The sequence below is a fragment of the Dipodomys spectabilis genome, unplaced genomic scaffold (genome assembly GCF_019054845.1).
Source record: "Dipodomys spectabilis isolate Male_0828 unplaced genomic scaffold, ASM1905484v1 ptg000145l, whole genome shotgun sequence".
In the NCBI taxonomy this organism is placed as follows: domain Eukaryota; kingdom Metazoa; phylum Chordata; class Mammalia; order Rodentia; family Heteromyidae; genus Dipodomys; species Dipodomys spectabilis.
The window spans coordinates 27,057,870-27,077,055 of record NW_024870822.1 but is presented as its reverse complement, the minus strand read 5'-3'; the positions used below and the strand labels follow the sequence as shown (position 1 = coordinate 27,077,055).

Below are 19,186 nucleotides of genomic sequence, written 5' to 3'. Positions count from 1 at the left end.
GCAGGTGGCTTATGCCTATAATTCTAGTTACTCAGGAAGCTGAATCTGAGGATTGTGGTTTGAGCCAGCCAGATCAGGAAGGTCTGTAAGACCTTTATCTCCAATTAACCACCAAAAAGCCTGAAGTAGAGCTGTGCTTGAAGTGATAGGGAGACAGCCTTAAGTAAAAAAGCTCAGACCCAGGCTCTGAGTTCAAGCCCCTTCCTGGCAGACAAGGAAGGAAGGAAGGAAGGAAAAGAGGGAGGGAGGGAGGGAGAGTAAAAAGAGAAAGAAAGAAAGAAAGAAAGAAAGAAAGAAAGAAAGAAAGAAAGAAAGAAAGAAAGAAAGAAAGAAAGAAAGAAAGAAAGGAAGGAAGGAAGGAAGGAAGGAAGGAAGGAAGGAAGGAAGGAAGGAAGGAAGGAAGAAGGGAGGGAGGGAGGAAGGGAGGGAAGGAAGGAAAGAAGGAAGAAAGAAACTTTGATTCCTCATGGGATAAAAACAAACCCACCGAATGTAAACTTGTTCAACCACTTTGGAAAGCAGTATGGAGGTTCCTCAAAAGACTCCACATAGAGCTCCCCAACGACCCAGCAATCCCACTTTTGGGCATTTACCCAAATGATCACAAACAAGGCCACACTAAAGCTACCAGCACAACTATGTTTATTGCAGCATTATTTACCATAGCTAAGACATGGAACCAACCCAGATGCCCCTCAGTAGATGAATGGATCAAGAAGATGTGGTATATATACACAATGGAATTCTATGCCTCCATCAGAAAGAATGACATTTCCCCATTTGTTAGGAAATGGAAAGGCTTGGAAAAAATTATATTAAGTGAAGTAAGCCAGGCCCAAAGAAACATAGGTCCCATGGTTTCCCTTATTTGCAATATCTAGTATAGGTATGAGTCAAGCGGAAAAAGTCAGATAATGTGATGTTAGGAAAACAAAACCTCAAATATGTATTTTAATGTTTTTGTTTCTTTCATGCATGTGTTTCTAACACATTTATAAGATTATTTCTTTGTTGCTTTGTATGTCCCTCCCCCACAGTGTAACCCCCGCTTTCACTATATTTGATGTCAGTATAACATGTGGAGGAGATGGGGACAAACAAGTCGTTTAAGGATTCAGGTGGACCTGTTGCAACAATGAGAAGTACAAAATGTCATGTCAAAACCAGCTTTACAATGTCGGGGGGGGGGTATGATTGGTTGGGAGGGAGGGGGGAGGCTGGGAAGGGAGGTGAAGGGTAAACAAAGGAGGAGGCTGCAATGCTTGGTAAGAAATGTATGCATTATCCTGCCCATGTAATTGTAACCCCTCTGTACAGTATGTTCTCAAATAAAATAAAATTAAATTAAAAAAAAAAAAACCCACCAAGTGTGTGCTCACAAGACTGGGAAGAAAGGATGTCTCCAATATGTGTGGGTCAAAGAGCCAAATTGACCATATTACCAGACTGTGCTCCACCAGCACATCATCTCACCAAATGCCACAGGTGAAGATTCTAAAACTAAAACTGGAAGGACAAGAGGCCTCCTCCCTTAGTTCTCTTCGTAGATCTGCTGTGGAAAGTCAGTGCCTCCAGACACTGCACATGAACCCATACAAAGTCACTCCTCGTGGAGCATTCCAAACTACACCTTATATAAACATCTGTCTCGGCTGAATGCAGTCTGTAACTCCGCTTGCCATGCCTCCACTCACTCCTCCCTTTCTCCTCTGTGTGTGTTTCTCTGAATTTTATGCCATAAACCTCATTTTATTTTGTTTCATTCTGGAATAAAACTTCATTTTAGCAGGGTAATGGTGGCTCACACCTGTAATCCTAGCTACACAGTGATCTGAGGATGAATGTTAGAAGCCAGCCTGGGCAAACAAATCTAAAAGATTCTTACTTCCAATTAAACAGCAAAAAAGCCAGATGTGAAGATGGAGTGCAAGTGGTGGTGGACCATCCTTGAATGAAAAAGCTAAGAAAGTATGCAAGGCCATGAGTTCAAGCCCCAGCCCTGACACACACACACACACACACACACACACACACACACACACACACACACACACACACACACACACTATTCCATTTTAGTGCCTTGGGTCAAAAGTTTTCAATTAAGTATATTGTGAAATATTAAACAGCTCAACTCATGAGTCAACTTTAAAACCAGAATGATTCAAGAATACTTTGGGAATGGAATTTTCATTGTGTATTAAAACATTCTTGCTGTGCTGCACAGCCATAGCAGATTGGAGATGCTATGCGGAGCTAAACTGCTCTTCTCTATAAGAAATATCCTCTGAAGCCAGGCACCGGTGGCTCACACCTGTAATCCTAGCTACTCAGGAGGCTGAGATCTGAGGATTACAGTTCAAAGCCAGCCCAAGCAGGAAAGTCTGTGAGACTCTTATTTCCAATTAACTACCAGAAAAGCAGAAGTGACACTGTGGCTCAAGCTGAAGAGCTCAGAGACAGCACCCAGGCCCAGAGTTCAAGCCCCATGACCGTCAAGAAAAGAAAAATATCCTACCAAAACTGAAGTGAGAAGGGGGAGAGCCTCAGCCTCTGCCTCTGCTTCCCCTTCCCCTACTCTGAAACCCACTGTGCTTTAAAGCAGGCCACTTTCATTGCAGAGTTGGACATTATGTAAGTATTTGTCACTGGGCCATCAAGGACCGCTGAAGCTCTTTATGACCTTACTTGGTTTTGTTTCTTCTTCTTTTTCTATCTTGTGGTTTTTCTAATTAATTTTCAGGACTTTTGTCATCTTAGAACTATTCAAGCTCCACTTTCTAAATTTTAGAAACTTGAATTGAAAATTCAAATTCAAAGTGCTGCTGAGCACTGGTGGCTTGCACCTATAATCCTGCCTACTCAAGAGACTGAGATTTGAGGAGTATGGTTCAAAGCCAGCCTAAGCAGGAAAGTCCATGAGAATCTTATCTCCAATTAAGCACCAAAAAGTCAGACACGGAGCTGTGACTCAAGTGGTAGAGTACCAACCTAGAGCAGAAAAGCTAAGGGACAGTGTCCAGGCCCTGAGTTTAAGCTCCAATACCAATACACACACCACACACAGCACCCGTGCACACACACACACACACACACACACACACACACAAGTGTTGCTTGTAGACCCAACCACTCATGACAAATCTTCCAATGTTCTTTAATAATGCTGGTAATCCCAGCTTCAGTATCTCCTGGGTTTTGATGCTGGACAGTCTGCTGACATCCATTTCCTGCCTTTCCTCTCTTGTTCTCTGGTACAGTCATTTGGTTAAAAAAAAATGTATTCTGCTTCTTCACCCCCATATCCCGCATGACTTTGAAGTTTTATTATTGGAATAAAAGTGGTTTGTGCTGGCTTTTCTCCAAAGCAACAAAAAAAACAACAATAAAATGAAACCTAATCATCTCTCTCTGCTCAATCCTACCTTATTCTTTCTTCATGGGTGGACATCATTGTTTTGTTTGTTTTTATTTTTTCCCTTCTGTGACTCTATCTAAACAGTTCCCTCTCTTTAAGTAATTGAAGCTCAGCATCTTCTTGTTTGTTTGTTTAGGGTAGGCCTCCCTCCACCTTGCTATCCTCCTGAGTTAGCTTTCTGAGGGCTAAAACTACAGGTTGAGGTCACCATGCGTGGCTTGCAAATGGTAATTCTGAGAGCACAATGTAATAAATCTCCTGCAGGCTCAGCTCCACCTTATGGTCCTGGATGATCTCCTCTGGAAGTTAGTGCCAGGTATGTTCTGGATTGGGAGAGCCAACACACCTGCCAAGGAAGACCCTCATCCCAGGTTAGGCAGAGCTTAGTCCCTGGCAAGCTAGGTGAGACTATATGACAGTGGACAGGAAAGCATCAGCTGGCTAATGAGTCGGACTTTCAAGAAAGGTGGGAGAAGGGCTGGGAAGGTGGCTCAGTGGTAGAGCGCTTGCCTTGCATGCCTGAGGCCCTGGGTTCGATTCCCCAGCACCACATAAGCAAAAAGAAAAAAGCCAGAAGTGGCGCTGTGGCTCAAGTGGTAGAGCGCTAGCCTTGAGCTGAAGAGCTGAGGGACAGTGCCCAGGCCCAGAGTTCAGGCCCCATGACTGGACCCCCCCCCAAAAAAAAAGAAATGTGGGAGAAATAGGAAGCATATAAGAATTGAGTGGTTATTGCAAAGCTCAGTCAACACCCTAGAAAAGACAACAGAAAGTTGGAAGTAATTAATCGGCAAAAGTATTTACCAATTATCTCTAATGAACCACCTAAAAAGTCAGGTGTAGATCTGTGGCTCAAGTGGTAGAGCACTAGCCTTGGACACAAAAGCTCAGGGATAGTGCTCAGGCCCTGAATTCAAGCCCCAGGGTAGGCACACACGCACACACACACAAACACACACACACACACAAGCATCTGAGAAAGTAATAGTGGGTGCTGCGAAGTCATGTACACTAGATGGCCAGAAATCAAATGACTGACTTTGCTTCATGGCACTGCCTGGAGGAGATAGTTGGCTAAAGCAGTGAATGTGAGGAGAGGAGGACTGCCACTCTAAGAAGTTCGGAACAGCTCTCTTCTACAGGCCAAGCCTGACAGGAAATACACAAGTAAGAATGATCCACAGACAGCAGATGACAGAATGACAGAGCATGCCCTCCAAAATTGAGGCCAGGTGTGTGCATGTAACCATCAGAAGCCTATTGGCACAGCACAATGGCATGAGTGTGACTCCCACTCACCAAAGCTGACATAGCATTGGGTACTATCAAGAGTTCAACCTGCCAACAGTAAAAATAACAGCCACCCTCCCATATACAACCATACCTCAAGGGTAACAGTGCTTCTTATTCATGAGTTGACTACACAAGACTCCTCCTGTCTTGAAGATGAAGCAATTTGTTTTGATAGGAACATATATATATATACATATATATATTTCAGAAATAGGTCACATAGTTCAAAAATAGGTCTGTGTTTTCTTCTCACTGGGCTTCAACCATCACCACTATCAAATAGCTCATAAAGTTTTCAAGGAGTAGGCAGTTTACTAACATGTTGAACCAGTGTTCCCATTTTAATTGGCGTAAGTATAAAATGGGACTACTGAACCCACTGGTCACATTACATGTTACAGCATCCAGATGTGATCAATACAGTAGTGAGACAGTTTGGGGGAATACACAACATAAGATTAGATGTCACAGCTAGAAAGAAGAGGACACCATCTTCCATGCAAAATATACATTGTCTTTCTTTTTGGGGGGACAGGGTCTTTTTATGAAGCCCAGGAACTCACTATATATAGCCTAGCCTGTCTTTGAACTCACAATTCTCCTACCTCAGCCTGTTGAGTACTGGGAATATAGGTGAGAACAGCTGTGCTGCTCCCTCTGTCCTACTTTGACTGTAAAAAGATAAGTAAAGCTGGGCACTGGTGGCTCACACCTGTAATCCTAGCTACTCGAGAGGCTGAGATCTGAAAATCAAGGTTCAAAGTCAGCAGGAAAGTCCATGGGATTCTTATCTCCAATTAACCACCAGAAAACCAGAAGTAGTACAGTGGCTCAAAGTGGTAGAGAGCAAAAGAGCTCAAGGACAGCACCCAGGCCCTGAATTCAAGCCCCACTCACTAACAAAAAGAAAAAAGTGAAGCCATCACAGTCTGAGAAGGGCATAAATACCAAGGACTCCAATATATGCACCATCAGGTAAGCCACTGAATTGTTTAGTAGGTAGCCAGGGCATTAAGGGCTTATCCAACTTGCAGGCAGCAGGTTAAACTAATAAACCAAAAACCTCAGAGCAACAAAATGGGGACAGGAAACTAAAAGGGAACAAGGATGTAGGCAAACATACTGCACAAAGATTAAAAAGACAAGGTAGCAAGGACATGGCACTGAGTCTTTGGTGCAATGACCTTATATGGAAGAAAAAAGAGACCCACCAATCCAGGCCCAGTATGTGGGAGTTCTATCCATCTCCCTCTTTCAATTAAGCTTGTTACTTATCACTGGCTCACTGTCTGGAACCTTTATTCTTCAGCCATTCCCAGATATCACCTCAGCTCATACCCCCCAGTATAATATTTGGGAGATCATCTAGGACTAACCAGGGCAGGGTAAGACAAAGACAACAACTCTTTACTTAGCTTTTCCCTATCATTTTTGGTGTATAGACAACAAACAAAAGCACAGAACAAAAAAAACAAAAACAAAAAGCGAAAAACAGGCATCCAGCAGCCACCTAAAAATGAATAGTGCTGCTGCCATTCTCAAAGACTCAGATACGAGGCTTACCAAAACTGACCTTTGTCAACCTCCCTTGGCATTGTAAGCACATGTTGTCTCTGGTTGGTACTAATTTCTTTTCTGATCACTTCTGTAAGGGGTTCTGAGATTGATGATGAAATATGGATACTGAGTCTAACTGGCACTACTTTGGCTTCTTATTGGATAAAAGTGAAGTCCCACCCTCAGATGATGAATGTGCCTGAATTCCTAGAGGCAAGGGCGGGGACTGGGACAACGGGTTGCTGGACCTGCCAGTCCTGTGCCATGAACTTGCAAGACTCTCAAGCTCCCCATAACCCTGACCCCTGACCATGACCCTAGGTAGCCCCACGACCACCAGCAGCAGCTCAGCTGCCATTTTACGCCATGCATTGTGTCACCGTGGAATCCCTCTTCCGCTCTCCATTAAAGTTGATCAGGTTTGTTGAGATTGTTTTTCTGCTCTTTCTTTGCTTTACTACATTTGTGGCTCAGTTTTCTAAGCGCGTTAAGTATATGCAAGGCGGCAAGTTCTTTGGGAACATGTGTCCACCTGCAGTTGATGGCTTTCTCATAAAGAGTCCTGATTCGACCTCTCAAAATGTGGCTTCTCTGTATCTCGCACTTGAATTCCAGTATAAAAATGAGAAGTGCTCTATTCAACAGCAGAAGGTCCTTGACCAAGGCTACTGTTGGGTAGAACCCTAAGGCAGCAGAAACAGCAAAGCAGAACATCTATACTCCATAAGAGTGGGAGAAAAGCAAAGGAGCAGGTAACAATGTTCAAAAAGGTTACTTATGTAACTTTAAAAAAGTTACTTATGTAACTGTAACCCCTCTATACAGGAGCTTTGCCATAAAATAAGACGAGTAAATGAGGAGCTAAAAAAAAAAAAGAGTGAACAGCTCTCGTGGGACTCTAGGCTATTCCTGAGTGGGTAAGGTGATCTTCCTTTATCTTTCAGTCTCCTGTGGCCCAACGGGAGGGATAGTCTCACCCACAGGACTTTGGGTGTCACCTCAACTCTCAAAACAGAAGTGATCCTTAACTTTTGGTATTCAGCATTCTCTAGCTTTCAATAAAATCCTTGTCTCCTAGATAGATATGATTCATTGGCTTACTCCTGGGCTCTGGGTGGGTCTCTTTGATCTTGACTTCTTCCCTAGAGTTTCTTCAAGGACACTGGGATCAGATTCAATCAGTAGGATCAGAAACTTCCTCCTCATTCATGCCCTCCCCTGTTGTCCTTCGTGCAGCAAGATTGAAAAGGGATTGTCCAAAAATAACTTACACTAAATCAGACCCCAGTTTCCTTCACCCTGTTGTCTGATGCCAATCACTAGACAGGATGAGGAAGACCCTGGTCAATCCCTCAAAACTGGGGAAACAAGAAGGATGATGAGTTCCAATGGACAGTGTTTATTTTAGCACCCTGAGGCCCACCACTCAGAATAGAAGCACAGGCACAATTGGTATCATCAGTAGAGAGTGATTAGAACCCAGATAGACCATGCACCTTCTCTGGGCTGTATGGAGAAATAGGAGAGGCAGATGTCTTTCCTGGCCATCCTCAAAACAATTTCACCCAGTTCCTTAAAAGGAAAAGGCTGGAATTTGTCTGCACTTGTGCCTGTCTTGACTATCAGCGATAACACCACATTGCAGTTAGATCTTTTCTGTAGATGAGAGGATAATTGGTCAGAAGCAGATTAAAGGCAGACCTAGGGAGTGTTCAGAGGTCATTTTAGTATGTCATGCCCTCTAAGGCAGTGATACCAGTTCTTTACAGGATAAAGTCCATGTGTTCCTAATTGTAAAGAAAAAACTTACGCCATGCACCAGCGGCCCATGCCAGTAATCTTGGCTCGCAGGAGGATGAGATCTGAGGATTGAGGACTGAGATTTGAAGCCAGCCTGGGCAGGAAAGTCTGTGAGACTCTTATCTCCAATTAAGCACTAAAAATGCCAGAAGTGGAGTTGTGGTGCCACTAGAAGAGTGCTATCCTTTGGCAAAAAAGCTCAGGGTCAGCACAGGCCCTGAGTTCAAGCTCCAGAACTGGCACACACTCACGCACACACACATGCGCACACACAAGAAAGAAAAAAATCTTACTAAGCATCCTAAAATGCTGTATGCAATAAAACATATCTAAGTCTTTTAATCAGCTGCTACTTCAAAACTTTTACCATGGCTATTTTTAGTCTTTTGTTATTGCAGGTTTGGTCCTTCTCTGAAGCATTTACTGTCAGGCCCACAGAGGATGACTCTCATACTTAGTTGTCAAACTAAGTTAGCCTTTCAATTCCAATGGATTGCAATAAATCCTGCTTTGGAACTATTTCTATTGATCTCTCTGTTGCTTAATCTTAGCCAGATAGCATCTTATTGCCACAGACTCCTACCCCACCTATTGTCCCCTTACATACAATGTGGGATCAGATCAACTGAGACGGCACGTCCAAAGAACAAGATCCAGTGCTGGGTAAGCTGCTCCACATTTGTTCTCTCTCCTAGGCAATAGCTTTCTTACGTGGTTTCTGCTTGATCCTTTCCAATGCATTTACAGTCAGGCCCACAGAGAATAGTTCTCATAGATACTTAGTTGCCAATGAGCCTTTCAAATCTAGTGGATTGCAGGTAGACCCTTATGTGGTTTCTCTTGAAGCCCACTGACTGCCTTCCTACTCCTGCTATTGATTGGACTATAAAGGTTTTTGTTCACTGTGTTTCTTCACCTAGAATCTATCAAGCTTCAGATGGTCATGGAAATGGTACATCGACTTAAACCTGCACCCTGACTTCTATAGAGCCCTCTAGACCAGTCCTCTGCAGAGGATCCCTCCACTGGCTGCATCACCATTCACACTCGTGAATCAGTAGGAAGCAGTTAGAGCAATCATCACCCTGTGTCCCTAACAACAGTTGGGATTACCTCCGACGGGGGATGGGGTGCAGGTGATAGGACTTAGTAGATGAGGGGAGTCTGCTTTGTTCTCATAACTGTATATTGTTCCCATGGCCCATTGAGCACCTTCTCCTGGGAGATCCCTCCTGGTTTTCAGGAAAACTTCACCCCTAACCTTGTCTGAGTGCAGGACTGCCAGAATCAGGATAATATCTCTATCATAAACCCCCAACTGGACACAAAGGCATTCCAAAGAAGGATCTCATCCTCAAATGTATAACAACATAAAACCTTCCACACTCCCTGCTCCTTGGTCCTCCACCCCTGCTCCGTGTTACATGGAGTCCTGCTGCAGCCATGATTAAAGCCTAATCTGGTCTGCTGAGGTCTCTGCCCTCTTTCTCTCCTTTCATCCACTTGATCTTTCTTAACACTCATGACTCAGTTTCCTAACAGTAGGAAAGCAGGCAGTCAGGGAATTGAAGGCATACACAACTTGCAGGTAACAGGTTAAACTTAACAAATGTCTCAGCACAGAGTAATAAAATGGGTACAGAGCTAAAAGGGAACATGGAAGTAGAACAACTTGTTGAGCAAGGAGAGTGAAGTAGAAAGGTTATGTTAAGGGCAGAGGAACAAAAAAGTAAGAAAATGGCACTGAGACTTTGGTGCCATGACCCTATATGCAAAGAAAAGAAAACCTACCAATCCAAAGACTCACCATGTGGGAGTTCTAGCTATTTATATTTCTTTTTAAATTATATGTATATGTATGAAAGAGAGAGAGTGCACTGTGGCTTAAACTTAGGGCTTTGAGCTCTCCCTTCGCTTTTGTTTGTTTGTTTGTTTGTTTTTTGCTGGTCCAGAGACTTGAACTCTCATTCTCTCACTATTTGGTATCAAAATCAGAAGAGATAATAAAGGTAGATTAAGAAGGAAAAACGAGCTGGGTGCTGGTGGCTCAGGCCTGTAATCCTAGCTGAGATCTGAGAATCACGGTTCAAAGCCAGTCCGGGCAGGAAAGGCCATGAGATTCTTATCTCCAGAAAACTGGAAGGGACATTATGGCTCAAGTGGTAGGTCACTAATGTTAGTGAAATGAGTCCCTTCCCATAGCTTAGTCCGCTCCTTCCCTTCTCCACAGCTTAACATGCTCCCTTCCGAGGCAACACTAGGCCCATGTAGTAAAGGCAGTGAATAATCAACTTCCAACCCCCTCTACCTTAGGATGGCATTTCTCTGGGGCAGCTACCACCATATAAAGCAACAAGAGCCCCTTAGAGTGACCTTCAGGTCTGGGCAGCTGCAGGACCCCTTATCTACTATGGATAGCAGCCATAAATCCTAGTCCACCATGATGAAGCCCCTGGGCCACATGTCCATACCAGGGTCTCCGCCTCCTAGCCCCTTCTAGCCCCTCCTAAACCTCCTAGGTTATATAGGTCACCCCAGACAATAGCCGGTTCTTCTCATTCCTCCCTTGGGAGGAGTCTTGCCACCCTTCCCTCCCCCTTCCCCAGCAATAAACCTTTGTTATCTGTACCTGGATCTCTGTGTGGTTCGCTGGAAAAGTCTAATTAATCTTTTGCTATCAACTAGCATTGAGCTGAAGAGCTGAGGGACAGTGCCCAGGCCAAGCCCCATGACCAACAACAACGACAACAACAAAATTAAAATTAAAGAAAGAAAAAAAGAAGACTATCAGAGTCACTATCCTGAAATGAACTGCTGTGAGGTATAACTTTTTCCACTGTAATGCCCGTTTTCAAGACCCTCAAAGACCACCAGAAGCCGACACTGATGTAAAAGCAAAAGAGTCTTTATTGCAAGCTCAAGCTTGGTCCTCTGCACACTCGTCACAGCATTTTTATAACAGTGAATAGGCAAGTTTAAGGGCTGTTCAGCTTGGCAATTACATAATTGGCTGGCATTTAGAGAGTGCACCTTGTCTATCTATCATTGGCTAGTGCACCAGAACCAAAACTGCAGAAGCTATTGAGCACAATACATTTAGGTTAAGGTACAACAGCTATTTGGCTCTTGCAAGGGATGTTGGGGCTGTTGGAACACTTTGTAGTTTTTCCAGGAACATGAGGTTATTCACTGGTCACCCTAAGGTTCCCTAAGATGGTGGTTAGGTAGCTAATTTTTAAGATGGAGTCACTTTCGTCTCACACCACCATCTTTCTTCTATGATTCCACCATGAAGAGAGTTACAGTCATGTGCTGGAGGAGCTGCTTTCTGGAACTTACTGGGTCCTGGGATCTTGGCAGAGTGATGGTTAAAGCACAATGAGCACAGAAATCTTAACCCATTTTGAAATATGTACCTATTCCAAACAAAATAAAGTGCTTCATCTTTAGGATAGAAAGACTAATCAACTCATGACAAATAATATAGTTTTGCCTTGGAGGCATAGTGCCATTCAGTGGATTTGACTATTGTTGACAGGTTAGACACTTGACAGTACTGAAACTATGCTCGCCTTGGGAACATGTTTTTAAGGCAAGACAGAGAAGGAGATGGCAGACAGAGGGATTAAAATTAATAAATATTAAATGGTCAGACTTAGGCATTAAAAGTAAAAACCAAAATCCAGCCAGGCACTGGTGACTCAAACCTGTAATCCGAGCTACTCAGGAGGCTGACATCGGAGGATTACGGTTCGAAGCCAGCTCTGGCAGAAAAGTCTCCGCGAGACTCTTACCTCCAATAAACTACTAAAAAAAGCCGGAAGTGGCACTGTGGCTCAAGTGGTAGAGTACTAGCCTTGAGCACAACAGGCTCAGGAACAGTGTCCAGGTTAGAGCCCCAAAACTAACAAAAAAAAAAAAAAAAACCAACAACAAAAACCACCCAAATCAAAGAAAATCTAGTTTCCCACTCCACCATGGTTTTTTTTAGATATTAACAAGAATAGGAGACATAAGCTAATTGCTCACACCTGTAATCCTAGCTACTCAAGAGACTGAGATCTGGAGGATCCACTTTCAAAGCCAGCCTAGGCAAAAAAAAAAAAAAAACCCTCTAAAATAACCAACAAAAAGTGATTGAACCTTGGCTAAAGTGGAGAGTGCCAGCCAAGCAAGCATACAAGCTGAGCAAGCACAAAACCTGAATTCAAACCCCAGCACTGCCAAAACAAGAATGAAAGAAAGAAAGAATAAAAAGGGAGAGAGGGAGGGAGGGAGGGAGGGAGGGGGGAAGGAACGAAGGAAGGAAGGAAGGAAGGAAGGAAGGCAGGCAGGCAGGCAGGCAGACAGGCAGGGAGGGAGGGAGGGAGGGGGAAGGGAAAGAAGGAGGGAGGGAGATAGAGAGAGAGAGAAAGAAAGAAAGAAAGAGAGAGAGAGAGAGGGAAGGAAGGAAGGAAGGAAAGAAGGAAAGAAGGAAGGAAAGAAGGAAGGAAGGAAGGAAAGAAGGAAGGAAGGAAGGAAGGAAGGAAGGTATGTTGTTCTCTCATTTGAGAACAACCCCAAAGAGTCATTCCAGCTTCAGAATTCGCATAGGGGCCACGAGGCCTCCATGAGAGATCACATCAACAATGTGATCCTTCTGTCCAATTATGTTTCTATCAGACCATCTAAACTCATAAACTGCCAAAGTATAAGGGAAATTATTTGGAATACTAAGAATTTGTTATTCAGAAAACACATCTTCAGATTACCTTGAATCACTATTGGAAAAAAAAAAGCAGGAAAAGAGGAAGATTTATATGGGCTATTCTAGGTTGATAAGAAACAGGGATAGATAGATAGAGGAGAGAGTAGACAGATAAAAGAAAAGAATGTGCCCACAGAAAGGGAATGCCCATTGTAAGGTCTATTATATAGGTAGGTTTCCTTAGGTAGCCGATGAAGAGAACACCATGCAGTACTCAGTCAGGAAAAGGAGTTTATTTACTGAACTGTGGCCCATGGTGTGCATGGTGCAGAGGCTTTGCCAAAAGGGGCGACCCACCCCCAGGCCAGGACTTATCTAGGCCAAGAACAGGAAGAGCTGTGGTCAGGTGGGGGAAAGGTGTGACCTCAGGGCCTGGAACCCTCCTAAAGTCATAGATGGGAGGCATGTGGCCAGAGGTGGCCCAGGATGTAACCTAGCAGGAGGGGGGGAGGTGTGCCAGTTACCTAGGTAACACAGATACTGGATGGAAACTTAATCAAGAAGTAGGGAGGTGTCAGTATAGGGCCTGCATGGCCCAGGGCAGTCTATCAATGACCTCTTGACTATCTGGAGCCTTTGGGGCACAGTGTAATTTTTAAGCTGTTCTGGTCTTCTAGAAACTTGTAGTCCAACCACAGTGATAACCATAGTTCATTGACAGCAGGTGGAATCACCTCCAAGTCCTCAGGTAAAAGGCTGGTTGAAGGTGCTGAACTGACTTCAGGCACAGTTGAGTCAGACATGGAGATGATTTTCCTACTTCCTCAGTGGGATGGATAAAGCAGAAATTCAAGCTGTGCTAAAGCCCCAGGGGACAGAGTCAGGAGTTGTAGGTTGCTGACCCACATGCAGGGGTTGGAGCCATCCTGTTGTAAACATTATGCCCACCTTTGGTCCTCAGCTCCTCCCTGTCCTGGATTTCCCATCATACAGCTGGGCCCTCCTCTCTCCACCCAGACCCACCTGAGCTCCCATCTACCTCATTGCCGAACTCTCAGACCCTGTTGCTACCTATATAGTGGAGGCTGCCATCCTCTCTCCAGGGCAAATATGGCTCCTCTAATAAACCTTGTAATAATCTTTCTCCTGTGCCTGCCTGCCTCGGCGTGGTCCCCTGGCATGGATATGACAGATCCTGTCAGTTGTAATGCTAGGGGGGAGGGGGGGGTTTCTCCTTTTATATGTGTCAGGTGGCAGAGCTGCATAAATCACTGAGTCTGATGTTCTCTGGAAGTTCATGGACCTAGTTGGTCTCATGATATGGGTTTGGCTGCTTTTGGTTTTCTAAATTTTAATTTGCTAAGTTTACAGATGGTCATATTTTTGTTTGTTTGTACCGGTCCGAAGGCTTGAACTCAGGGCCTAGACTCTGTCCCAGCACTTTTAGCACCCTACCACTTAAGCCACATTTCCGCTTCCTGCTTTTTAGTGTTTAATTGGAGGCAAGAGTTTCACGGATTGTCCTGCCCAGGCTGGCTTTGAACCGTGATCCTCGAATCTCAGCCTCCTGAGTAGCTGGGATTACAGGCAAGCACCACCAGGGCGAGCCATACTCAATTTGCATGAATGATCAGATTACCCAGACGCTGGTTGTTTATTTGCATACAGAAGATGTAAAGTCATTCTGTTTAAAACCGTACAGCCTGAGTCAAAACAACTGCTGTACAAATGGATTGGGTCAAGGCCACGCCCAGCCTTAGAGCTGTTTTACACAGCGGCCACCCAGAGCTGGCCCGGCCCGTTCTCCTCGAGATAAAACAAAAATAAAATGATTCAAAGGTGCAGCTGCCAGGGACAGAGCGTGGGAAGCGGAGGGCTGGGGCCTGGGCGTCTGGAGCCGCCCACTCCGGGCAAGGATCGCTGCTCCCCAGGCCTTCCCCACCCTCCCTCTCCGATTAGGCCTGGGATCCTGGACTCAGGCCACCACCAGATCCCGGCCCGGGCTCGCGCGGAGGACTGCGGCAGCCCGGGCGGCGCCCTGGTCCCCGCAGAGAGCATCCGCCCACACCCCGGGGCGGAGCGGGGGCGTGGCCTGTTCAGGGGGCGTGGCGTAGGGCGGGGCCGGACACGCCCCTCCCTTCCCTTGGCATCGACGGGACTCCCCCACCGCCGCCGCCCGCATCAGCTGCTGGGGACCGGAGGAACAGGAAGGGGCGGAGCTGCGCTGAGGCTGGCTGCCTGGGCAGTCAAGCCGTTCCCAGCGAAGGGTCACCGGGTGTCCCCGGAGCCGCTGCGGGCCCTAGCCAGGGCCTCTGCCGGTGGGGTCTGGAGAGCCAGCCCTGCCTAGAAGTCAGGCAATGCTCCGCCACGGACTGTCACCCGGCCAGGGTCACTGCAGGTCCAGCGGGGATCAGGGACTGGAGAGGTCCTCATGGGCCCCTCGTCTGGGACTCTTCTGGTTGGGTCTCGGCCTGGGACTACTGCTGGTTCTGCCTGACTCTATGGTTCTCTGGGCCCCTGTCAGAGCTCACCCTCTTCCTGCTCAAGGATATCCTGCCAGGCTCAATGGCATAGGGCCTAGTCTCAAGGATGCCTTTGGATGGTGGAACCTTTCCTGCCCAGTCTGCAAAAGCCTATTCACCGCCATCAACTTCGGGCTGAAGGTGAGCACTAAGAGGGAGCTGTGGTGGAGAGGTCCGGGGGGGGGGGGGGGGGAGGAGGGAAGGGGAGTTTGGGGAGCAGAGGTGGCCTGAGATCAAATCCATCCTTGATGGGTCCCCAAAGGCAGGGGTGGTATCTACACATCTTTACTAAGTTTCCTTGGGGGAACCCCTCATGCCTACATGCCACCACCATCCCACTATAACCTTTATCAAATAAGGGAACAATGTAGCAATGCCTGAGAAAGTGAGTCAGACATAGGCCTGAAGTGCCTACTGGCCTCTGAGCTAAAGAGGAAGTAATGGCTTGGTGCTGTCCGAGAAACAGATGAGTACCTTGGAGGCACTGAGTCCAGTCCAGCTCCAGTTTAGGTATGGAGGCCCCTGGGGTGGTGACTAGGGTTGGCCTTATTCCTTTGCTCTTTGAACTTCTCAATGGTACCTTCCACCCACAGCAAGAGCCCAATATAGTGCGGCTGGGCTCAGTGGCCACCAAGCTGTGCAAGATACTGAACATAGCACCACCCAATGTGTGCCAGTCAGCTATCCACCTCTTTGAGAACGACATGATAGAGGTGTGGACACGCTCCGTGCTGAGTCCATCTGAGGCCTGTGGCCTGCTCCTGGGCTCCTCTTGTGGACACTGGGACATTTTCTCACCTTGGAACATCTCCTTGCCAGATGTACCCAAGCCAGTCCCCAAGCCACCAGCCCCACCAGCCCCAGGTGCCCCTGTCAGCCGTGTCCTTTTCCTCACGGATCTGCACTGGGATCATGACTACCTGGAGGGCACAGACCCTAACTGCCCAGATCCACTGTGCTGCCGCAAGGGCTCTGGCCTGCCACCCACCTCTCAGCCAGGTGCTGGGTACTGGGGCGAGTACAGCAAGTGTGACCTGCCCCTGAGGACCTTGGAGAGCCTACTGAGTGGGCTAGGCCCTGCTGGTCCTTTCGATATGGTGTACTGGACTGGAGATATCCCTGCCCATGATGTCTGGCAGCAGTCTCGTCAGGACCAGCTGCGTGCCTTGAACACCATCACAGACCTCGTGAAGAAGTTTTTGGGACCAGTGCCAGTGTACCCTGCTGTGGGCAACCATGAGAGCACACCCGTCAATGGCTTCCCTCCTCCCTTCATAGAGGGCAACCAGTCCTCACGCTGGCTCTATGATGCCATGGCCAAGGCATGGGAGCCCTGGCTCCCTGCGGAAGCACTTCGAACCCTCAGGTATTTAAGATCCATGGCAACCTAGGGAGGGAGATGGGTGAGTGAGAGGAGGAGGAGGGAACTTGGGTCACTTTCTCTGACTTCTCCAATGTGTGTCCTAAGCATACTCCAGTGCCCTTTCTAACCTGACTCTACCTTTCCTTTCTTCCTTATCTCCAGTGGCACCCTCTTTCAGAAGCCAACTACATAACCTATCTCTACGCCCTAGGTTGTCATTGTTTACGTTGGCCCTCTCTAAAATGATTTTTTCCCCTCCTCTTTAGCCAACTTCTCCTCAAGTCAAATCATCTTCCCCTCAAAATGGTCTGTACTTCCTACCTGAGCTCACTTGTGTCTCCACCCTGAACTCCTGGAGCCTTCAGACCTCTAAGCCATTTTTCTATCAATACTGACCCTTTAATTGGGTTGCCTGGTCTTCAGCTAGAATGTGAGCTCCTGAGGGAGGATCTGATCCCATGCATATCTCTGTCCAGCACAGGGCCAAGCAGGCACAACCAGGATTTCCAATAAGTGTAGACCTCCTTTGTTTGCTTTGTTTCAGAATCGGGGGGTTCTATGCCCTTTCTCCACGCCCTGGGCTCCGCCTCATCTCTCTCAATATGAATTTCTGTTCCCGGGAGAACTTCTGGCTCTTGATCAACTCTACAGACCCTGCGGGACAGCTCCAGTGGCTAGTGAGGGAACTTCAGGCTGCTGAGGATCGAGGAGACAAAGTGAGGGGCAGTGGTGGGACACTGGTGGAGGTGATGAAGGTTGGGGCAGAAGCAGGCTCTGCCAAGCTGGAGCACCTGTAAGCAGAGAAGCTTAATGTGCTGGTGTCCCTAATATAAACTATTTCCTGAGGAGGATTCACTCTAAAAAAAGCCCTTCATCCACTCCCCCTCTTTGGGTAGGGGTCTCTGGATCCCAATAACTACCCTTAACTCTCCCCCCTAGGTACATATAATCGGTCACATTCCCCCAGGGCACTGCCTGAAGAGCTGGAGCTGGAATTATTACCATATTATAGCCAGGTTAGCAGGGAGAAGGAGGAATGGGAGGTGGTGGGGGTGGGAGTGGAGAGTCTGTGGGTTGAAATTTCCTCAGCCACTGCTTTGTGGGCTGAAGAGCCTACTTACTGGAGGGAGTTGGAGAAAGAGCATCCTGATCTCTCCCTTCCCCTCCTTACAATCTTCTGATTGCAACTATCTTCTGGGCAGGTATGAGAACACCGTGGCTGCTCAGTTCTTTGGCCACAATCATGTGGATGAGTTTGAGGTCTTCTATGATGAGGAGACTCTGAGCCGGCCGCTGGCTGTAGCCTTTCTGGCACCCAGTGCTACCACCTACATTGGTCTTAATCCTGGTGAGTGGGATTAAAAAAAAAAAAGGAGGAGCTTCCTTTACCCTGGGGATGGTGGAAGAGACGGGGAGAGAGCCCAAGTCCACTTGGGGCAGGCCTGATGTCTAGCCCTCCCTAGAGTTACCTTTGCCTCCTTCCCCTCCAGTCAGCCTTCCTTTTTTATAGGTTACCGAGTCTATCAAATTGATGGGAACTACTCCGGAAGTTCTCATGTGGTCCTGGACCACGAGACCTACATCCTGAACTTGACCCAGGCGAATGCACCAGGAGCCACACCACGCTGGCAACTCCTCTACAGAGCACGAGAAACCTACGGGCTGCCCAACACACTGCCTGCTGCCTGGCATGACCTGGTCTACCGAATGCGGGATGATGACCAACTATTCCAGACCTTCTGGTTTCTTTACCACAAAGGCCACCCACCCACAGAGCACTGCGGTGCCCCCTGCCGCCTGGCTACTCTGTGTGCCCAGCTCTCGGCTCGAGCTGACAGTCCTGCTCTGTGCCGCCACCTGGTGCCGAATGAGAGCCTCCCGGATGTCCAGGGCTTATGGCAAAGGCCCCTGTTCTGCTAGGGCCAAAGGGATGAGCGTCAGGAAAGTTCATGTCTTAGGAAAGGAACAAAGGCCTGAGTGCTGCTGTGAGTCAGTCTAGCGAGAACACCGCATGGAAGAGCCCATCCTAGGGCCCCAAATATGCTGGGGAACAGGACCTTCTTTCCTGGAGCCGGTTTGGCTGGATTTGGGAGAGGGTTTGGCTGTTCTACCCAAGCCCAGCACCAAGATTCTCCTGGGATTCAAGCTCTCACAGCTGTGTAGCTTGAGGTCTAAATGCCCCTGGGCAGCCAGACAGAAGCTGTCCTGTTGCTGCCCAGGTAGAAACCTTGCACTGCTGCTACTTGATCCTGTGAGGTTGATAAAATAAAGAAGGACTTGGTACTGCGTATCTCTACGCCTGTCTCGATTTCTTTTCAGGCAGGCTGGGCAAAGGGACCTGTGGACCACAGTCCTTTGGTAAGGCGGGCAATGGTGTAGTACACAAAGAAGAAGTCACACAGCAGCGCAGACAGACTTTATTAGTGTTATCAGTACAGCAGAGGTGCCCATAGAGCAGGGGAGAGGGGACCCATGCCTAGACCAATCCTCTCCTCCTCTCCCTTCTGGGCCTTATGAGGATGGGACCTGGCCTGGACCAGTTCCTCCTG

The 19,186-nt window shown here is 47.1% G+C and overlaps 1 protein-coding gene across 1 annotated transcript; it reads left to right on the top strand.

Moving 5' to 3' along the window:
• Positions 1-14,970: 14,970 nt before the first annotated feature.
• On the top strand, positions 14,971-18,933 carry Smpd1 (sphingomyelin phosphodiesterase 1). Its single transcript, XM_042691357.1, has 6 exons — positions 14,971-15,415; positions 15,868-16,640; positions 17,182-17,353; positions 17,577-17,653; positions 17,840-17,985; positions 18,148-18,933. Exons 1-6 carry the CDS (start codon positions 15,110-15,112, stop codon positions 18,555-18,557), a joined length of 1,884 nt encoding a protein of 627 aa, XP_042547291.1. The 5' UTR covers positions 14,971-15,109; the 3' UTR covers positions 18,558-18,933.
• Positions 18,934-19,186: the final 253 nt, after the last annotated feature.

Coding starts and splice junctions, on each gene's coding strand:
- Smpd1 (XM_042691357.1), top strand. CDS start 15,110: ATGCTCCGCCACGGACTGTCACCCGGCCAGGGTCACTGCAGGTCCAGC. Junction 17,354..17,576: donor CTGAGGATCGAGGAGACAAA/GTGAGGGGCAGT, acceptor TCTCCCCCCTAG/GTACATATAATCGGTCACAT. Junction 17,654..17,839: donor TATTACCATATTATAGCCAG/GTTAGCAGGGAG, acceptor TCTTCTGGGCAG/GTATGAGAACACCGTGGCTG.